Source organism: Marmota monax, unplaced genomic scaffold (genome assembly GCF_021218885.2).
Source record: "Marmota monax isolate L192 unplaced genomic scaffold, Marmota_monax_Labrador192_F-V1.1 WCK01_AAM20220418_F8-fsc00039, whole genome shotgun sequence".
NCBI classification, from domain to species: domain Eukaryota; kingdom Metazoa; phylum Chordata; class Mammalia; order Rodentia; family Sciuridae; genus Marmota; species Marmota monax.
In genome coordinates, this window is record NW_026693602.1 from 2960395 (window position 1) to 2983563 (window position 23169).

At 36.5% G+C, this 23169-nt stretch overlaps 1 protein-coding gene across 6 annotated transcripts in view; it reads left to right on the forward strand.

The window, feature by feature from the left end:
- Positions 1-23169, forward strand: part of Inpp4b (inositol polyphosphate-4-phosphatase type II B) — a 799925-nt gene that overhangs the window by 723660 nt on the left and 53096 nt on the right. For all 6 annotated transcript variants that reach the window (XM_046459556.2, XM_046459553.2, XM_046459554.2 and 3 more), the window contains 2 exons: positions 13899-14011; positions 17186-17340. In XM_046459556.2, the coding sequence (XP_046315512.1) occupies positions 13899-14011; positions 17186-17340 (268 nt within the window). The remainder of the gene's footprint in view (positions 1-13898; positions 14012-17185; positions 17341-23169) is intronic.

The following is a 23169-nucleotide window of genomic DNA, read 5'->3' on the forward strand; positions in this document are numbered from 1 at the left end:
TATCTGATACTTTGTCATTTTGGACATTGCCATATATAACCATCAAAAAAGTAGCATATTTCTCAAACATGGGCCAGAACTCTCTAGTAAATGAAGATAATTTTCCAGAACAAGTGTGTGATGATATTTTCTTGAATTAAAATATTATTTTTGTGTCCAAAAGAAATGGAAAGAACAGCTGCCAAGGGATTATTTGGAACTGTTCTTGGTATAAAATAAACTTACAAATTGATGCACATGAGAGTATTGCTAGAAAACCAGCTACAATATTAATAACACATATTTTGCTCCAAAATAAAAAACCTCAATACTAGGTTTTGGCAGACTTTGTTAGCAAACTGTACTATTGGACTCACCATCCTGTCTAATGCCATAGTCACTATCATGTGTCAATGAGTACTCTGTACTACACATGGATAAGAGCACTGAAGAGGAAAGTGTAAATCAGCTCCTGTGGTTGGTACACTTATCAGAGAGGTGCTTCAACATTTGCTCTGACAATGACGATTAAGGCTATTTAAGTGGATGATGCCTTCAGTTAGTGATCATTCTGTGAGCTCTATCACAGACTAGGAAATACATGATGAAATCAACTCTGACAGCACCAGCTACATGCGCCTCATAGACTGGCAACACTTCACAAACCAAAAGGGCACACGTGAATACCAGGCTGTTAATGGCACCCATCTTTATACTTTGTACATGTGCTCTCTCTCTCTCTCTCTCTCTCTCTCTCTCTCTCTCTCTCTCTCTCTCTCTCTCTCTCTCTCTCTCACACACACACACACACACATATGAAGCAACTCAGATGGAATGATATTTTCATTCAATGTGAAATTACCTTGATTTAATATGTCATGCTAAATTAAAGTGTCTAAGTTTCCTAAGCACCAAGAATAATCTGAATAGTACAGAATTCTAATATTTCTAACAAACTGGAAGATAAAAGATAGAAAAAGATGTGGAGGCTAACTCACAATAAGCAGGGGGGAGAGAAGAATAGAAGTTCATTGTTATAGACAAAGGGGAATGAAGGAAAGGGAGGGTGCATGGGAATAGAAAAGACAGTAGAATGAATCCAACATAACTTTTCTGTTTATGTATGAATACACAACCAGTGTAACTTCACATCATGTACAACTGCAAGAATGGGAAGTTACACTCCATGTATGGATGGTATGTCAAAATACATTCTACTGTCACATACAGCTAAAAATAACAAATAAAAAATATTTTAAAAAAATATAAAGTTAGCCTGTAAATGACCCACTAAGGCTCAGCAAAAGAATACAGAATGAAATAAATGTGAAAATTTAAAAAAAGATATTAGGATTTTCTGAAGTTAACATGAGTATCCTTTCAACACCTATTATACATTGATTATCATATAACTAATTTACATTAATAAATTTAAAGACATTTCAACTTTGATTCTAAGTAGACATCCAAATATACAAAAGGAAAATCCAGTTAGTCATCCAAATATTTTGCTTATTTTGTTTCAAGCATATGTATATTTGGAAACATTCAGATGGTAGAGGAAATTTTCACATATTAGCCATATGTTTGGCATTGCATAGATACACAAAAATGTTAAAAGGAACTGGCAGTATAAGGGAGATTTATATATCTATTTCTGCACAGATAAAATTACATGATATCCATCTATGCATTGATTAAGAGATCATATAACCTTTAGGACAACCTCAAGTTGAAGAACCTCAAAGCTGAAACTGTCCAAAAGAGGGCAGATGAAAATAGAATTGGAAGATTTCTAGGTGTCTCCATCTTTTCTACACTGATTTTTCTTCTAAATCTACTCCAGTCAGCCTTCTTTTCTCATAACTCCTCTGAAATGTTTTTTTGGAAGGGATTTGAACCCTGTTAGACCTAATGCCTGGTTCTTTGTCCTTGTCTTACTTGATCTAGTCGTGGGTTCAGCATGGTTATTTATTCCCTCTCTTATCATCACACATTTCTGTGATATCTCTTCTCTGCTCCCTTGTTGAACATGGCCTCACTACCTTGAATACATCTATGAACCATTGACCTTCATGTCTTCATTTCTGGCCCATCTATCTTCTCTGAACTCATGTTCTGATCAATGCCTTAAACTTGGTTCCTGCTGTCATATATACCTAATTAAAATTTTTTTAAATTGGAGTTACTCTTGATTCTTCTCTCTCTTTGAACTCTTACCCTTCTTCTAGTCCATTGGAACATCTCATTGGCAGTACTTTCAAAATATATGAAGAAATAGAGTGAATTTACTTTTATGTATATATCAATAAAGCCTCCTCTATTGCTGCCATCCTGCATAAACCATTCTAATATCTCTTCAAGATTATAACAAGAGCTTCCTTGAGTTCTCTGTCTTTTCTCTCTCAGTCCTTGTTTATTCTTATCATAGCAGCCAATGTGATCCTTTAAAAATGGTACTTGTTGACTTTATAGCTGAACTTCCAAAAGCAGCGTCTGGCACATGGTACCTACTTCATAAATAGTTGGTGAATGCATGAGTAAGTGGCGTAAACTGGGTCATTTAGGTATGTTTTCAAAGAATCAGAGAAAAATAGAAAGCTACTGGATCTTGGAATTCAACTTAGTTTATGTTAAAAGTCATTATTCCTGTTAATAATTGTTGAGTGATAAAAGGATCCTCTAGTGAAATTACTTTGGAATTCACATGACCACATTGAATGTTCAGGGAAGGTCTATAGCATGGATAGAAAACTTTATGTAAAGGCACAGAAAATAAATACTTAGGTTTGTGGGTCATGCAATCTCTGTCATTAGTTCTCAAATCTGATATTATGGTGCAAAATAAGCCATAGACAATATGTATGCCATGGACATGGCTGAATTTCAATAAAACTGTGTTTACAAAGGCAGAGGAAATAGTTGGGCTTAGTCTGCAGGCCATAGTTTTCTGACCCTAGTTTGTAGTTTCTAAACCTATTTAATTTTGTTTAAAAGAGTATTCTTGACATTATAGAACCATTAAAAATTATATAAGACATCCATTAGCATTTGGCTAAATAAGTGCCCCTCAGGACATAATTAAAGAAATACTGATCTAGTCCAGCCGTATCATTTATTATGAGGGACTTGGGGATGCAGCATAGATTTTGTTAAGTACATACACTGAGCTAGTGGGACAACAGAGACTAAATTCCATGTATAATGACTCCCAGTTGACCATTTTTTTTCAGTTTTATACCAATGCTTTCTAGCAGCTTCTGACAGCAATGAACTTAAAAGTATATTACCTGAATTTATAGATTCCTTGATTTCTAAATTAGCTGAATTTATAATTTATGATTTTAAAACTGAACATTTCACTGAATAACACCATGTTTTTATTTTCTGATTTTAATTTTTATATATTTCAAACTATGAATTCATTTTCAACTTGTTGCAAAAGAAACTTGGGTACACTTACTTCTTGGAAGTTTTTTTTTTCTTAATTGGTGTGTTATAATTTTACATAAAACATAAAGGTGGAATTCATTGTGATATGTTCACACATGCAGAAAACATAATTTGTTCAATTTCCTTTAATTCTTAAAGTTTTAATGCCCTTTTCCTGGCAGCAAAAAAACAGAGACTTTTCTTTTTATCTGCTATCCCTTGAAGTAGTTTTTTAAATAAATGTGATAGAAGACATTGTTCAATCTTAATTTTCTCAATGTACATGAAACTGTAGACAGACACTCTCAGTGTTCAGTAACTTGGAGACTGGATTGAAGAATGAAGTACAGGTAGCGCTGCCTGTACACACATACACATATACAAACGGCCAACTGCTTGGCCACATGCACATTGATCAATGCAACTTCTGCCTTCCCTGGTGGTCCTGGTGGTTTAAATCCCTCCGTCTTTTGGTTAGCCTCATTCTACTCTATAGCATGTGCAGATATAGACTTGGATGCCTAGCTTTTTCAGTTATCCTACCGTTTTCTTCTTTTTTACTGAAACTCTTTAAAATGTCAAAGCCTTACATTCCAGATTCCACCACTCATCAAAGACTGGCTTGTCTCCCTGTAGACCACTCTCATAAGTCACCACATATAAATGGTATAAAATCAAAAGGCATGAATTCAGTTGAAAGCTCACTTATGTGAGACATTTGATGTTTTCAATGCCCGCATTTCATTGTCAGACAAATGAGAATAATTAATATGATATACCTTGTACTTCAAAGTACATTCTTCCATTATCTCACCAGGGAAAGGAAGTTAGGATTTCCATTGTCAGTTTCTGTGACAGAAGGATGTCATGCTACACTAATGATTGTTAAAGAGATGGATAAGACAAGGACTGTGGTGCACTTTGAGTTTTTCCTGTATACACACCAACCAACCTATGCGTCCAGTTAAATTTGATTGTGAAGTCTTTTTCTGTGGTTTGAACCAATTAGCATCTCTTTTCTATTCAGTGACCTCTTTGCTGCTCTATCTATTCTCTTTCACATTTATATTAACTTTACTAATTTTTTTGAGTAATCACTAATTACCTTATTATTGTTCCCCAAAAAATGTGTTTTTCCCCTTTTGGGAACATCCCTAGAGATGAGCTCCTGAAAATATCACCAGTAGGATTTATTCTTTGATCCTGCAGTGACAAGCAGGACACGAAAAATCTTAGTACTCTCCATCCCCTTTGGATATGAATATCTGAATTTGTCCTGAATTAATTCCAGTTCTTCAGTGACTCAGATTCATTATGATATCATACCAAATAAACAGACCAACAATTAAAAGTGACAAAAAACTGATTCCAACCTTTAATGAAACTTCAAAAAGGAGACATCTAGCAACTTCTCACCTTTTAAGTCCTTTTTTCCGACTTTCATTCACTCGGCTGTTTAGCCTACCACTCTAAAAAATAGTCTTCATTTACCATTTTACTTCTTCACAATCACACAGCAAAACCTTTTCTTTCTGGTCCCTCTTTCTGTCCACCTTTCGTGGTTCTCACTTCTATATCACAAAACTCCAGGGGAAAAAAAAATGAACTCTTCTGGGAAGTCAGATAAAGAGGAGAATTGAAAGCTGTCTTCATCAGATGCAGCAGAGAAGAGCAGTCTAAGAACACTCATGGAAGAACAATTGTGTTGCCATTGATAAACTGCCACTGGGCAAATGTCCCTGACCAACCGCCAAACAAGAGGCCGCTTCAAGTCAAAAGAGTGGAATAAAATGTAGGCCTCATATCCTCCTTACCTCTTTCCTTTCCATTGTGGAACCTTCAGACACAGCTTTATTCCATCACTCTCTCTCTATCTGACCTCACCATGTCATCTCCGATGCTCCAGGAGTTGCTTTATTGGCCGGCCTCCCAGTAGACCAGTCTTGTAAGTCAGCACATATAAATGGCATGAGATCAAGTCGTGGTTTCAGTTGAAAGCTGAATATTAGGGAATCCTCAAGCTCTTATTCTTAATTGCGTCCAGGGCCCTGAAGAGACCATCAGCCATCTCTTTTTCTGGGCTGTCTTTCCTGCAGTTGGGGAGTCAGTTTGGGGCATGGAAGAGGTGAGCCCCTTCCCTTTCTGACAAGGCTTTTTGTGCATCTGCCTCTCTGGGCTGCATTTGAACTCGGTCTGTTTCTCCAGCAGCCTGGCCCTTACCCATGGTGGAGAGGTACAGCATGGAATCACATCCAAAGTCACATTCCTTGTCTGCCTAAGAATCCCTCTTTCAGATTTTCATGTATGCTCAACCAATGGGCATTTTTGCTGCTGCTATCATGGCTTTACAATGCAGGGACTTGGAAGGTGGCCAGGGAGAAAAGATGATGATCACCCAGGTCTCTTCAGCACCAGGATCTCAGTCCCTTGTGTGCAGCCTAAAGTAGTTGTCCATGCAGTTCAACCTGACTCCCAAGAAGACTGAATTGGGCTTTCATTCAGAGCCTCTCCTACTCAAGAATTATTTTGCCCACTCAGCTCTCTTGCCTGCACATGACTTTTAAATTGGAAATTCTGAAACCAAATCATGAATGATATTTTTAAAAATAAAATACTGAAAGTAGGAAAAAAGATTAATATGCTAATTTGTTTTCTTCTTCCTACTCATCACAAGCCCTGCTCCCCTGTGCAATATCAGGCAAGGGGATTTTAAAGAATTTTTAGTATGATGTTTTGAAATCATTTTAGCAATTATTTTTCCAGTTTGTTTTATCTGTTGTTAGCAATAATTAACCTTGAAATACACTTAAAGTAGCTCAAAAAACGTCAGCTCTGATCAGATTGGTATTTTGATATTTGATTTCTTATATTGACTTTTTTCATAAATTGGAAATTGGTAATATAATTTAAATAAACATGGTTTTAGGAAGCATTTTTAACATATTTTTATATTTTTAAACATTTTATAACCTCCCAGAGAACATAATTTATGATTTTAAGATGTAAATACAAATGATTATAATTTTAAGATATAAATCTTCTCCAAAAGAACAATTTATAATCTTAAGATGTAAAATTGGCTTTTGCCAATTGTATTTGTCTGTTTGCTAGGACAATTAACTATGATTGTTTCAGAGTAAAAGAGACCATACTTCAGAGTATAATACTAACCAACGTGAACTCTGAAAGCATTGTCCCCAATAGAAATACAGGCCCTTCTAAGTTGTTTTGATTGTGTGGTTCTAGTTACTTACTGCCAATGCACATACTCTCCCAAGTATACTTATATAAAGTCAGAATCATTTTATTTATTCTCACAGTTTCTTTGGGCTAGTAGTCAAACACTGAAAGCAGGGATGTTTTGTCTGCTTCGTGACATCTGTGACTTGGCAGCCACCTGAAAGGCTGGGAACTCTAGTCATCCAGAGGTTTATTTTGTGTTTTTTTGGTACTGGGGATTGAACTCAGGGGCACTCAACCACTGAGCCACATCCTCAGCCTATTTTATTTTATTTAGAGACAGAGTCTCACTGGGTTGCTTAGCACCTCCCCATTGCTGAGACTGGCTTTGAACTTGCGATCCTCCTGTCTCAGCCTTCCACGCTTCTGGGATTACAGGTGTGCGCCACCACATTAGGCATCACCTAGAGGTTTCTAGAATCACATTCTGGCACCTGGGATAGCTGGCCTTAGAGACTAGGTTCTGCTGTGACTGGAGAATGTCAGTGGGACCCTTCATATGCTTGGGCCTCTCCTGGCAATGTGGATGAGTTCTCCCAGGGAATGTCTCAAAAGAAGAAATAGAGATGGGTAAATTCCAAGAGAATAATCAGGTAGGAGCTTGAACAGTCACTTGTGACCTGGACATAGAAGTTAGATAGCATCATGTCTGCTATACTGTATTGGTCAACACTGTCCCAAGCCTATCCAGATTCAAAGTGAGTGGCCATAGACTTCACCTCTCAGTAGAAGGAATCACAGTTTTAAAACCTTCATCGGAGATCATCATCACGATTGATTTGTTGCTTCCCAGAAATAATCTTCTGGGTCTTTTTTCTTACTGTAAATAAAAAGTACTCATTTGTAGTATGGCTCATCTATGTTAAAAGTGCATACATAGCCATTTATTTACTTTAGTATGCTTTGGTTTGCAAGTGAGAGCAACCCTGACTCAAACTGTTTTGAACAATAAATTCATTAATTGATATAGCTGATGATTCCAGGGGTAAAGCAGATTTTGAGACAGGGCTGGCTCAGGACTAGTGGGAGATACTCTTTCCCCTATTTCATCACTGTGATTCTCTTTGTGTATCTCCTCATAACTGAAGATGACTGTCCTGAGCTACCTCACTGCTCAACCAAAAAGATAAAGAGGTCTTTATCCTCCTGGTGAGCTTCACTGGGCTGGAAGAGCATAGGTCACTTGTGTACCCTTAAAATAATCAATGAGGTCAGGATTACATTCAGCTTGGCATAGATCATGCCCATTCCCGAACCTGTGTTGATTTCAAGGGGTCTGCATTATACTGGTTAATCAGAATGAAGGTGTGTCTGATCCCATGTAAATTGGTGTCTGCTTTACTCAGTAGAAAATGAGAGGATGTGTGCTGGAAAGCCAGCTGTGATTTCCATTTCATGTTCAAACACCCTCTGGCAGCTGGAATTCATTTGACCACAAGAGAATGAAGCGACTGTCAGGTTATTGTTAGCATCACAGCTCTATCAGCTGAGAAGTCGTCATCACCTTCCCATTCACTTGCCAGGACCCTGCCTTTGATACAAATCAGTGGCATATCCAGAGCATTTGTTGAGGAAATTCTGTTTGACAAAACCCAGAAAAAGTAGTTACAAAAATGTGGCTCGACATGGCTCTTCTGTTCCACTGGAGAGTAGTAGGACAGACAGTGGGTTTGTGAATGCTCATGAGGAGCAGCTGTGCCCATAAGGGTGCGAGGAGAATACTTCCTGCCTTGAATAGATGCTGACTTTTCCCGTCTGAGGCTCTGAACTCTTTCTTCAGAACAATTAATCTTTCCCTCTGTTTTCTAGGGTTGACACAGAATTTAATCATGTAGCCTCTTCTACCATAACTTTTATTAATTGTTTTCCACTTCAAGTCGATGAAGCATGACAGGGTGACTGTCCTCATTTTGCAGTTGAGGAAATAGGGACAAAGGGTTAAGCAACTTGCCCAAGACCACACATCAAAGAAAGAGTGGAATTGACATTAGAAATGATTTTCTTGGAATTTTGTCTCAGTGCTTTCTTTTAAAAGAATTATGGAGATTTCTAACAAAAAAAAAGGACAAATAATGAATAACAATCACTTGGGAATCTATTACTCAGCTTTGGAATTTTTGTAAGAGATGAATATTTATTTAGATAGAGTGAAATCTCCTTTTGTACCATCCTCTCACCCAGGTTCCCACCACTAACTCTCACCTCCTCTGAGAAAATCAATGCTTTGCATTCAGTGTTGTACTCTTCATATGTGACCATAAGAATAGGATGCATTTTTATATATACATATATTATTGCTGCTCTCTTGTATGACTGCTAAAATTTTTTCTTATTTTTTTTCTCAGCGTAGTTTTTATGATATTTCCATGGAGATAAATGTGGCATCTGCTTAATCATTTTACCTATTGCAATATAGACTATTATACTGAATAAATACAAAACAATTTATCCATTCTCTTTATGAATATTTGCATGGGTTTTTTTCACTGTTTAGTATTATAAACAGTAATGCAGAGAACATTCTTGTGGCTTTCCCTTAGACTGCTTTCTTAAGTACCATTTGAAAGGAAAGAAAATATTCCCATGCAGATGTATACAGAGACTAATTTTACTGTCTAAATTCAGTGTCAAAATAATTCAGGAGTGAGTAGCAGAAGTAAAATCTATTGTGTATATTTGTATTTGAGAAGACATAGTATAAGACTAAAATCAATATAAGTTCTATATATATTATGATTTTAGTTGATATTATTAGAATCTATTATTACATCTTGAAACTTTACCTGTGAGTAAACTGATCATTACTAGTGAATTATTAATGATACTCCTTTCCAGAACCAGACTTGAATTTCTGCCTCTTAGAATTTTTTTTTTTTGTACCAGAGATTGGATCCAGGGGTGTTTATTTATGGAACCACATACCCAGTCCTTTATATGTTTTATTTTGAGATAGAGTCTTTCTTTGGCCCTTGCTAAGTTACTGCAGCTGGCTTTGAATTTGGGCTCTTCCTGCCTCAGCCTCTCAAGCTGCTAGTATTACCGGCATATGCTGTCATGCCCAGCTGCCTCTCAGGGTTTTTATCAGTTTGAAAGTGTTGGCCCCAGTCCAAGTATTGGATTGACAGGGATGTGCTTTTCATTATAGAAAAAAAAATCGAGAGCTAGGCATGTGGCTTGATGGTAGAGCACTAGCCTAGCAAATGCAAGACTCTAGATTTGCATACGCTACCCTCAAAAGCACCATACACACACACACACACACACACAAAAAAAAAAGAACAAGAAAACCATCTAAGACACTATGGGATAGAATTGGACAAAAGAATGATTTATGTATAGGAATTATATAATCTCTTTTTAAATGGCTTTATTAAAAAAGACCCTCATCATTATAATACATGTATGAAGATGTGAATTTGGTGTCAATATACCTTATATACAAACCAGAGATATGATAAATTGTGGTATAAAGGTGTATTAAGAATTGTAATGCAAAAAAAAAATAAGGAGCTCATATATAATGGCATAATTTGGCGTGAACATACTTTATATACAGTTACGAAAAATTGTGCTGTGAATGGATAATTATGATTGTAATGCATTCCACTATTGTCATGTATGTAAGAAATAAAAAAAAAAATCCGTGTGAGCAATGAAACTAAATGGTTTTTATGTAGAAACTTCCCTATTATCTTAATACTAGATCTGTTTTTAGCACCTCTAATCGTGAAAACACCAGTTGAGATTTGGAAGAAAATTACTGGCATCAGAGCGGGTAGATTAGGCTTGACTCTTCCTTTGACTATGAACTTTGTGGGGAAAAAAGTCACTTAACTATACAGTATTAGTTTCACTTTACTATAACAAAACATCTGAAAAAATTCACTTATAAAGGTCATTTTTTTGTCTATTTGTGTTTTGCATGATGACTGGGCCCCAATGCTTTGGGCCTGTGAGAAGGTGGTGCTTTCCCAGCAAGAGTGCATGGTGGTAAAAAGAACTGACATCATTCCAGGAAGAGAAAGAGGTCAGGGTCCCACCAGCCCTTTGAGGGCATGCCCCCAGTGACCTAAGGACCTCCTATACTGTTGGGCTGAAAATGGAATGGGAGCAACTAAACTAATCACCATAATCAAACTGTTTAATATATCTTTCCAAATACATATCCTTTTTATTTTATGTATAAATATTTATGATCTACCCTCTTAAAAATTTCAAGAATACAATAAAGTATTATTAATTATAATCAAGTTGTTATACATGAGAATACCAGAACTTATTCATCTTGCATTAAATTAGATGTCTTATTTTGTATTTAAAAAAAAAGACACTTGAAAGCCATTTATGGGAGCTGACTTCAGAAAACATCTTAGGGGCCTCCCAGATATGGTTAAGTCACTATTTAAAACTTATCGGTTGTTCCCATTTTCTAGTTTGAATCTCAGATTCCCCAGCATAGCAGAAGAGGCTCTTTGTGAATCCTGTCCCAGGACAACCATTCCAAGGATATTGTGAACTGCAGTACTGTAGGTACTGGGAACAGTACCTACAATTCTGACTCATGTCTCCGTACATTTGCTGATATTTTCCCCTTGGCCTCAAATGCTCCCAGAGCCCAAAAGCATTACCTTTGCTAGAAGCCCTTTGATACCCAAGTACTCAAGAAATTACCTGGCCTTTGCCTTGGACCACATATCCTTACTGGTTTGTGCCATACCCATGGTACATTTCCCTGCACTCAGTATTTTCTGAAATATCTGTCCTACCTTGTTAGATGGAGGAAATTTGGATACTACCTCCAACAACCTGAAGATGATTCCTGCTAATATGTAGACCAAAGTCTCTCTGCTATATTACCCACACAGCACCTGCACACTTGCACACACATGCAATGTGACCTGAATAAATTCATTCAGTAATCTGACCAGTTTCTCCTTTCAACCATGTCAAGGACACTTTCTATGCCAGTGATATACCTGTACACAATTTTTAATTGCTGCTAATAATTTTAATTTATGGATCACCCTAGGTTTGTTTTGGTTGCTGTTTATCAACAGTTAAAAAAAATTATGGTGGGTCTGACATCTTATTCCTCACATGCCATGAGTTTAAATTTGATTAGCTGAAGAATCCTGGTGTTATGGCTTAGATAGGAGGTGTCCCCAAAAACTCATGTGTGAGACAATGCAAGTAAGTGTAGAGGTGAAATGATCAGATTATGAGATGCTTAATCTAATCAGTGTGCTGATCTTCTGAAGGAGATTAACTGGGTGGTAACTGTAGGCGAGTAGAGTATGCCTAGAGGAGATGGGTCCATGAAGGTGTGCCTTTAGAGTTTACATTTTGTCATTGGCGAGGAGAGCTCACTCTCTCTCTCTCTCTCTCTCTCTCTCGCTCTCTCTCTCTCTCTCTCTCTCCTCTTTTTCCTGGTGGCCAATGTCCTGAGCCACCTTCTTCTACCATATTCTTCCACCATGATGTTCTGCCATACCTTGACCCCAGAGCAATAAAGCTGACTATCTATGGATGGAGCTCTCTGAAACTGTGAGCACCACATAAACCTTTCCCCTTCTAAAATTGTTCTGTCAAGTCTTTTGGTCCCCAGAGTGAAAAACCTGACTAAAACACATGGCCTGCTTTTATAACTCTCTTCAAAACTTTCCTTCATTTTCCTTTGGGTTGTATTTTGTTAAAATTCCTGTATATCAGAAAGTCTTCTGCCTAGTGATGCAATATTTTTAGTTAAACCCTCTCTCTCATGAGAATCATCTGTAGTTACATAGTCAGGATTTGATTTTTTAGGAACTAATACAGTAGAATTATGTATGTATTATATTTGAATATTTTAAATCTCACCTCCCTAATACAGGCTAAATTATCTGAATTTCACCCTTATTTTGTGGACATGAAATCCAAGATCATACATGGTAATTTTTAATGTGCATTTCTACTTTACCAACCATTTCTAATCTTGTTAGGTAGATATTGCTAGACTAGCTCATTGGGATACATCCTCTGTTCTCTGGAGTTAATGCAAGAACTGTTCAACTATGTTGTTTTGCTAATGAAACACCTGGTTTTGAAAAGTACACAAAGTCTCAACATTATTAAAGCAAATTTGTGTTTTTTATATGAATCAGGATTATATAATCTATTTGTCTGATATAACTAGGTAAATTAGTTAGAATCCATGGTTCTTGCTTTTCTTCCCTTTTTGTAGCCCCAGTCAGAGTCTTTGAGAATTCTTGGTACTTCATTTCATGCATTCACTAGTACATCTTCATACCATGCAGTATTAACCCAACACTCTTTTAGAAAACTTTGTTTCCATCACTATATTCTAACCTTGAATTCAGTGTCATCAAATCTCAAGGAAAATTGTGTTGTAATTGCTCATTGCCTTAGGATTGAATGTAACATATGTGTCATTTATCACTAAACACTTTAATTGTCAGTAGAGATCTGAGCAACCAGTTACTTCCCACTCCCTGTGCAATTACCTCATATCATTACGTGTCACCTCCTGCTGTTCTTCTTTCCCTACCACACCTACAGTGGTGGTTTTCAACCTGGATGGATTTTCCCATCAAGGAAATTTGGCGATGTCGAGGTCAAATTTTTATTATCATAATGGAAAAGGTGCTTCTTACATTTGAAAGAGAGCTCAGAGATGCTGCTAAACATCTTACAATGGAAAATATCCACCCACATCCAATAAAATTTTACCTGATTCAAAATGTCAGAATGCCAAAATGGAGGAGACTTGCTGTGTGGGAATTGACTTAATGCTTTTTAAATTGAACTTTTAGATTTCTCTCACCCCAGAAATGTTCAATTTAATGCATTCTCTTGATTTGGACTAGCTACTCAGTGACAAAACAAACTAACAAAACCCAGGAGATTATATCCCATGAAATTTCTCTTATTCCTTGGTTAAAGTGGGATAGTGACCATCATCTTCACCTTCAAAACATCTTCAAACCTGTTTTCCTTGTTGATAAAATACATTTTCTAACCAGTTGGCATTACCATAGTTACACAAAATAGGGAATGAAAACTAAAGCATACTTCCAAGTGAAGAATAAACCTGGAGGGATTAGTAAGCATGATTATCCTCAGATACTCTCAGCTCCAAAGGGCATTTATTGTTTGGAATGTTGCATCTGCAAATAGATTGAATAAACTCTGTGTGTAGCATAGTACTAACACTTTTGCATTTTTTCTCTTTCCTTTTTTTTCCTCGTCAGACATTTCACATTTTCAAGAACAAACTGATTTAAAAGGATTACTAGAAAACCTTCACCAAAATATCCAAGCCAAAAAAAGGAAGAATGTTGAAATTGTGTGGCTGGCTGCAACGGTAAGCACTGTCATGTCAGGTCCTACTCCCTGACACATCAGAGCCAGCAGACATGAGGAGGCATATACTGTGCCGGGTCCAAACTCTGGACTTTTAGTTACCAGCTGTTATGTGTCCCTGTCCAGGGGATGAAGCATTGTCACTCCTGTTGCTAGTTCTTTCAATAGACTAGAAAATAAGTAGAAAGAAAGTGCATTCACCAAGAGAAAATCTTACTCATTAGCTATTATTATCAACCCGAGAGATTAAAATGAAGCACTTGTGATTTTGTTGGTGTTACAGGTTGCAATGTTGATTATCCATATCAACGAAGATTTTTGAACTGGAACTCTAGAGACATATGGTTTCAACAGAATGTGGTTATCAGATCTCTGACTCACAGCTTTAGTAGGGCTCCTGGACATATTGCTCAGTTAATGAGCTTGTAAATGTGTTTGTTAATTTAGATATTGGCATTGAATTTATTATCATTGATTGCTCTTGGGGTAGTGAACTATATTCTGTATGGTTCTTTTTCACTTAATGGTTCCCTTCGGGTAGAACAGCCTATTTTCTCACTTCAGATTCCTACAACAGTTAGAGAAGGGATTGTGTCCACTTTTAAAAAACTTTTCTCTGGCAATTTTGAGGCATAATTCATATGAGATTTATGAATTTTGTTAAAACTTGAAACCTAGAGTTCCTGTGTTTAGGAAATGATCCTTCTATCAAGCAAGATGCACTGGAGATGTCCACGGGGGCCGCCATGTGTGTAGATGCTGCAGTGTTGCTCTTATAACCTGGAGTCCAGCCTAACCGAGCTTCTGGCACACTCTATTCTCCATCATTAGCGTTTACAAAGTCTTTTCCTCACTTCAAGTGCTTCAACTATGATCCAATATAACTCACTCCCTTTTGGAAAAAAGGAGTATATAATTTACCATGATATTATATAAAATAATTTACCAAGAGCAAGACAGAGGAAGCTGCTAGTTTGCTGCATGCCATCTTAAAGAGTCCCAGGCAAGACATTGAAGGTGACAGTATGAAATCCAGCTTTCAGGAAGCTCATTTAAACTGCTCCCTTAGCACCATGCTGCCTTATAGGAAGGCTGTCTGTAACAGCTTCCCCCATGTGGCTGCAGTTATCCAGACCACCATAGCTGTTAATTCTTCCAAAAATTTCACAATGGTAGGTCAAGAGTCATTGTTCCTATTTTACTAATAATGTGATAGCATTAAGGTACTCTCATCATTTGCCAAGGCCCTCTGGCTACTTAAGAACATAAATAAGACATTATACTTATATTGGGAAGTTATGTAAATAGATAAATTAAGGCTACACGTGTAAGTGTGAATGCATATTTTCTCTCAGTATATTCAGTTTTTGCATTTGAATATATAAAACATTTTCCTATAGATTCCACATGATTCTAAGGTTATTTTTCTTAAATGTAGATGCTAGTCAAATATGGCTTCTGTACAAAGTACAACTGAATGGCTGGTTAGTAGCATTTCTGTGGGTGGAAGCCCCAGTTCCAATATCTATTTGTAAATAAAACGAAGAAATATAGGAATATCTTCTGATATTTTTCAAAAAGCTTTTATTTCTCTCTTTCCTCTCTTCTTTAAATTTGTTTTATGAAACAGTCCTTGTATTACTGTTTTATATTCTAATTGAAAAATCTCAAACTATTCAATTTTGTCTTAATTTAAATAATAAAAATGAGAATTGAATGAAGTCAAATACTCATCAAGTGCACTAAATAAAACTTATATAGTTCAAGGGTTGTAGAAATACAGAAATCCAGACTTCCCTTTTCTACTCTGATGAGCTTGCTGCTATTTCCACTTTACTCTGAATTTAGAACACTAAATATCCTAACTAGGATAGGTATATAAAGAATATTAGTTCTCTTTTTAAATCATATCTCAAAAGTAGCCACGAAGGTCTATTTTATTACTGTGAATGAATGTACTTAGCTTTTAAAAGTGTGAACTACCATTTATTTGAAAGAATTAAAATTTTCTAAGTGAAAAAAGATTATATGGTGAAATCAAGCTCCCATATATCTCAAGTCTCTTTTCTTAGAAATAGAAAGTAGTGAAGGTCTAAATTAATAGGATCTATAAATCCTAGTTTAAGTATCACAATGACAATTAAATGATGGTAAAAGCCCTCAGTATAAATGGTATTATTTTCTTCTCAAAGCAGGCAACTTTTAAGGACCCCCTGACAACAGAGAATGAAGTAGGCCTTTATTATATCACATTGAATTAAATTTAAAGGGACATTGATTAGCATTGTTGATGCTGTGGTTAATGATTGGTATCTCATATCTAAAGCCCATTATGGGAGAGAAGGAAAGGAATGGAGTAATTTACCTATTAATGGTAAGGTAATGTGCTGCTTAGAGATTCTTCTCTGTTAGAATAACAACAACATCAACAACAAAGAATTATAGAGGGGATCAGAATATAACAGAAGTTAAAGACCTGATCCTTGGATTCAGGTAAACTATATTTGCATCTCAGATCAGCTCTCTTGTAGCCAAATTATTTATTTGCCTAAATCTCATTTTCTTCATCTGAAGATAAGAACAATTATACCTTCATGTGAAGTTTATTAAAAAAGCAAGTCTGTGAAATGTCATAATGTTATACAGGTACACAGCAGATGTGCACCAAATGGAAGCCACTTTTGATATTCTTAATGTTTCTAATTGGTTCTATCATCTCAGGCCATGAAGCTTTTTCAAACATCATGGCATAAAACCAGTCTAGCAAAGGTTTCTTAAATGTGTGAAGACTCTGATCAACTGTCAGATCCATGGAGTAAAGTGTTCTCCATTTTCAATGAGGTTGTTGCAGCTGGGCTGGGATTATCTTCATGCAGTAGCAGATCAGGTTCAGTGTTGGGTGCCATCACCTACTCTGTTGCATCTGTTACATCTCATTTGGTTTTAACAACTCTATACCTCACATGCAAAGAGCAAATAAGTTAAATCTGCTCCACTGGCTTTTGGAATGAAAAGCAATCATTTTGCCTTTCATAAGGCACACTGTACCCATTTCACTAATCAGTCTAAACCCAAAGTCACTGGTAATTGGTGAGCCCAGGCTGGCAGTGTTTAGAGGGGTCAATGCTAAGATAATGCACACATGAACAATAAACTCTTTTCACATGTGCCACAGATTTGTCGCAAGCTAAATGGTATTCGTTTCACCTGCTGCAAGAGTGCCAAAGACAGGACGTCAATGTCAGTGACGCTGGAGCAGTGCTCCATCTTGAGGGATGAGCACCAGCTGCACAAGGACTTCTTCATCCGTGCTCTGGACTGCATGAGAAGGTATCCCCCATGTTTTAAGGTCTTTTTTTTAATTTTAAGGTCATTTTAAGCTTTTGTTTGTTTGTTGAGTTTTTTATTTTTAAAACATTTATCTCATTAGAGAACGATGTTAAGTAACTCCCCTATATTCCCATGATTTTTAGCTCATGGCATGAGACCATTTTAAGTATTCCTCTTACTCATTTCAAGCAATAAAAAGAAATGTGGCCATGCCTGCAGTCCAACATATGCATGGGGACTGTTTCATTAGTTCATTGGCTCAGTATAAAGGGTTTTGAACATTTCATACATAACACTTTGAGGGGCCCATTTTCTTGATGTCTATGTGGCCATGAATATGCACAAAATAAAACTAACTCAATTTAAAAAATAAATAAATAAAACTTCCTGAATTGAGACTAGTAGGACATCTTCCCAATGCCTGCAAGGTCTTGCACCCAATGCCTGCAAGGTCTCTGAGTCAGTACCCTTCTTAAAGATCTGGAGTGGTTTTCACATCACTCATCCTAAATATGGAATAACACTGATGCTTTAAAGCACAGAATTAATATTGTTAGTCAGCCAGCATTTAAAATGCTATACCCCGAGTCATGTGTCTTGATTCATTTCCACAGTAATTAAATCTAAACTCTGAGCCATAATGCGAAGGCAAAAGTACCTCATTCACAGTGTCTATCATCGAGGACACAACGTTAATTTAAAAGTTAAGTAAAATCGTCCCTGCCACAAAGACCAGCTCAGAAGCTCTTTAGAAGACATGGGGCAGGCCCGTGCTCCCAGAGAGGAGTGTCCTGTAGCGCTGGACAGGCGGCTTCTTATCTGCATGCTCTTAGCCTCTCCGCTGCCCTCTGACTGCTGTGCCTTGCAGCAGGGACACAGATGCGTGCCTGTGCTCTTCTCTGCCTGTGTGTTTTCCCACTAATGAGAGAGTCCTCAAGTCCTCGAGTTTGCAGCATGGCATGTCTCCTAGCATTTTCATTGTTGTGTGGAGTTCCAGCATAACTTTCTGATAAATGTGTAATGATGTTTGAGAGGCCTGACATGAACATCTCAGCCATATAAAACATGCTAGAATTAAAAAAACTCCTTCAAAAATAATCTCTCAGCACTAACAGGGAAAATTCTATATCCTAGTATTAAATCTTCAGTACAAGGGAAGAATACAAATGTTACTGTGGATGGAACAAAGGTACTTGGCAGGGAGATGAAGAGCAGGTGATTAGGTAGGCCGGGGACACCATGGCACCAAAGGGATTTGACTAACAAATTATTTGGAGGGAGAAATCATTATCTGCTGACTTAAGCTGGAGAGAATAGAAGGAAAGGTCCTTACATTAGAAAGGAAGATAAAGGACATATCTAGCATGCACATAAAACTAAAAAAATTAAATATTTTGGTATTGTGTACTGCTATTTAGAATCAACTTTATTTATACAACACATTTGATCATGACATAACATTTTCGGAGGTATGTTTTTGAATTGTTAAGAAAAGGTAAGGTGCTAGAAATTTAATTTAAAATGACAAACACTCTTAAATTCCATATCCCCACTACTCTGGTAATATTATTTTTTTCTTTTTCTTCTTCTTTTTTTTGCTAAATTTCAAAGCTGACAAATTGACCTTTCAGTCTTGTATATTTAAGGGTTACCTAGAGTGTGAGAATCTGTGTGTGTGTGTATGTGTGTGTATTTCAAGAAAATAGAAAATGTTTGTTAATAACTGTCTACATTTCTCTCTTTGGGTATTCTCACTTAAAATACGTATTCATAGGTTAATAATCTCTGGCAACATAACAACCAGAGATTATTAACCTATGAGGTAGGTTGTTGTCTGAGACTTGGAGCTAGCTTACCTGAGTTTGAATACAGGCTATTGGCCACTTACTAACCAGTGAATAACATATCACCACTTAGTGCCTTAGCAACTTAATTGGCCTCTTAGTATCTCAGTTTCCTTATCTGTAAAGTAATCTTGATAACATGAACTGCTCTCTGAAAAGTGATGAGAACAATGTTTGACCCAGTAAATTAATATTTATTAATAAAAATAAATATCAAAGTTCATAATGTTAACATTCTCATCCTCCAAGGACAATACAATCTAGATAATTAGGAACTTTGTAGTTTTATACTTGTGAATACATTATGATATAGGTTTAACTCCAGTACCATATAATAGAGTGTTCTGGCAACACTTGTAAATAAGGTTTCAAATGCAGTGTTTCTTTTACTTGTCTAAGAAAAACAGATCTTTAAATAGCACTTTAAAATATGCTTGTGTTTGCAAATGCTGTGCAAATTATGGAAGGATTGCATTCATTAAGCCTGGGCAGGTTTTGTATAAATACTTTTTTATGTTAATGTGTGTTATTTTATGCTCTTACAAGTAATCATGGAATTTGAGCTCAAGGAGTCACCTTAGATGTTTTGTCTTATAAATGATGAAACTGAGTTCTAGAGTGTCTGGGCAGAGACTACTCAAGCCCAAAATATTTGAGCCAGCACTGGAACACAGGTCTCCTAGTTATAGATCAAGGTTACTTTCTTTGTACCAAATAAAATGAAATAGTATCACTTGAAATGATTTGATAATATATTTAACTACTGCAAACCTGTTAGTTAAAACAGAAGTCACATGTAAAACTTTTACTTATAAAAATTCAAGGCTGTGCAAAACCAAAGTGTTCTCCCCAAATCTTAAGACCTCGAAGAGCCAATTCTATAGCTCTAGGATAAAAACTCTATAATTTCAACCTTATCTATTATGTTCTCCATTATATATAGACACTGAGAACTGTATCTGGTCTAGAGCAAAATAAATATAAACAATAATTGAATGAATTAAGAAATGTCTACATAGGAATTTACTCTGCTGCTCTCTGCTTTTCAGAACCATTTTATAGGAACTTTCTCATTTTTAAAAAAATTATCTTTTTGATTATGTCCTGAGAGTGTGATTCAGTTCTTACTTTGATATTGGAGCCATGTTTCCCAGGGCCACCCCTGTATCAGGGTAGCTTGGTGAATGATTGGTCACAAGCTGAATTCAAACAGCTCAGTGCAGTAATGCTCCTACCCTCTGCTGGTGTTTCTGCTGGTGAGTTGGAAGTACACCGGATGTTCCGGAGTTCTCAAGCCTGCCTTGCCTTTTATTTGTGCTAAGCCCTGTTAGGTCATCCTGGCCCACCAGGAATATGTGGAAGCTTATCCAGGCCCTATGTGGCTCTTTTCTTTCCACAGTTTCCATATTGACTTTCTGGCTGGTCAGACTGGTCTAAGGAGTGGCACCATTAGAGCTTTAGTCTCAGGGTAGCTGTGAGATTGGCTGTTGGCAGTTTGCCTTCAGGAGCACTAATTCTCTGATAATGCAGGTGGGTGTCCCCGCCACCCCCGCCGCGGCTCTCCACTTGAAACCCAGTTAGGTTCCAAGAACAGTGAAATAGCTGGTTTCCACCATTGTCTGATAGAACTCGGAAGTGACCTACTTCCTACAACTAGTTCTGGCCTCCCCACAGTACATCCCGTCATGAATAGGTTAATCCACAATGAAGTCAGAGCCTTCATGATCCAGTCACTTTCGAGAGCCCCATCTCTGAACACAGCAGATCTCGGGAGACATTGAAAATCTGAAAGATAATGGTGGGCCTTCTTTAAACCGATTTTAATTTAAATTAGCCACCTATGTTAATTCCTTTATAACACTGGAAACCTGTCATTTCTGTCCTTTCCTTGAGTTTTAAAATGTAAGTGTATGGCCAAATGTTTTTCTTGATTAATTACAGCAAAACGTTGCAAAGTGGTGGGAAAAAAAATAATTGGCAAGGCACTTTTTTTGATCATTTTATGGTTTTTTAATTTTATTTGAAGAATAGTTGAATGCAGTATCAACACTCAGTTTTTAGCTATGACATCTCCTTTGATTGCTAAGAGGCTTCTTTCTGCAATGCTTTTTCAAAACAAAATTTTAGTACCATCTTTGATACTTATATTTGATAAATAGAAAATAAGAATTGGACTTATAAAAATACAACAAGTGTGGCTGGATTAAAAATCATCATGCCTTAGCCAAAATTAATTGTGTTGGGAAATGTAATTGTCACTCTAAAGTAAAATTTTTTAAAATGGCATTGCATGGGTCTTTCTTTTAACAGGAGCTCTGAGATTTTGCATTGATACAATGTAACATGTGACATCATATTGCTTAGTTGTCTGTATTTTATGTGTCTAATGCTACATTGCTCTGTCAACTTGTATTTCCTTATTACTCCTTAAGATGAAGATAATTGATCTGCCATTAGCAAGATGGATCAGGATAAGTTTCAGTACACAGCCTACTTATCACCTTTAAGATACAGGGTTCTAATTATTCTTTTTTAGTAAGTATTTACTTCAAAAGAAAGAGACTAATGACTCATCGGCCTTGTTAAATTCTATTATCTCATTGCATGTCATATTTGCAACATGTTGCACCTGAGATTTATATTGGAGGATAATAATTTATGAAATGCTTTGCTTCATAAGTAAGTGACACTTAACCAATTGATGCCAATAACATTGTGCTTATGATCGCTTATTCCCTTGCAGAGTTAGTTTTTTGAATAGTGTAGTTCACATTTGGCTGAAATAAAAAGCTTTTTTTTTTTTCATTCTTAGCCCTGTTTCCACTTTTAGCTTATTTTTCTTAACTTTTCTTGATTGCACTAGTTTGAGAAGAGTTTTATAAGAGTTCTCTCTTCTTTCAAATATAAAGAGAGTCATAAGCACAGCAGACACAGTAATTGAAGTTTGTAGCTATTTATCGACTCATACAAAGGGATGTATTGGTGGAGAATAGCACAACAAGGGACAGTTTTCCCACTGTTGCTATTACCTACTCCCTTGAGAATCTCATCGTGCTTGCTTCCTGCTTCAGACCTTATCTGTATGAAATAACAGGAATCATTCCAAATGGACTCACCTTCATCCTTGCTAATGATTATGCAAAACCTGACCCCACTTAAGATGCTTTAGCTTAGCTGAAATTAGGGAAAAGAATACACTTCCTTGCAAATCATGTTGGAGCGAGTATCTTTTAATAAGATATTTGCAGGTAAATCACCAAAAGATAATTTATTTTACTGGAGATATCAAAGAATGATCTTTGAAGAACTTTCAGCTTCCTGAACAAAAATACGTGTGCTAATTTTAGGGAATCCAAAAATCATTTTTGTGTGACAAAATACATTATCATATTACCTTGTTTTAAAAAGTAGTGGTTTCCAAGTCTCTTTCTTTTGTTAATCTGCATACAGTGTTTGCTTTCTTTTACTGGTGACTTGAGACACTGGACTGTGGAGCCATCAGCCACCAGATCTCCACAAACCTTCCCAAGAAAATCACTTCTTTTAATTTTTAAAACCATTAACCAAGGCTCTATCTGTTTTTAAATTAATTTAAATAAGCTGAATCATATATGTGGATTTAATTGAGATAAACAAACAACTTCTGCCACACCAACAGAATTTAAAATTCAAAACCTAAAATCCTTATTCTACCTTTAATTACTCTTCACTGCTTTGAACAAGTTCATCCCAGGCCTCGGTTTCCTGAGGCTTGTAAACAAGTGATAATACACACTCTCCCCGCTGTGTGTATTCTATTAAATAAGGTCACTTATTTAAAGTCTCTTTACCCAGTGAATGTCAACATCTGCCAGTCTCTAACCTGCTTCTCATTTCCTATTCCATGTTTCTCTATCTTCCTAAAATTAGGGACTTTGCTTGGTCTTCAAGAAAAATCTCCAGCTTTTTTTCCCCCAAAATGGCTTGAATTATTTCCCAGGGCTTA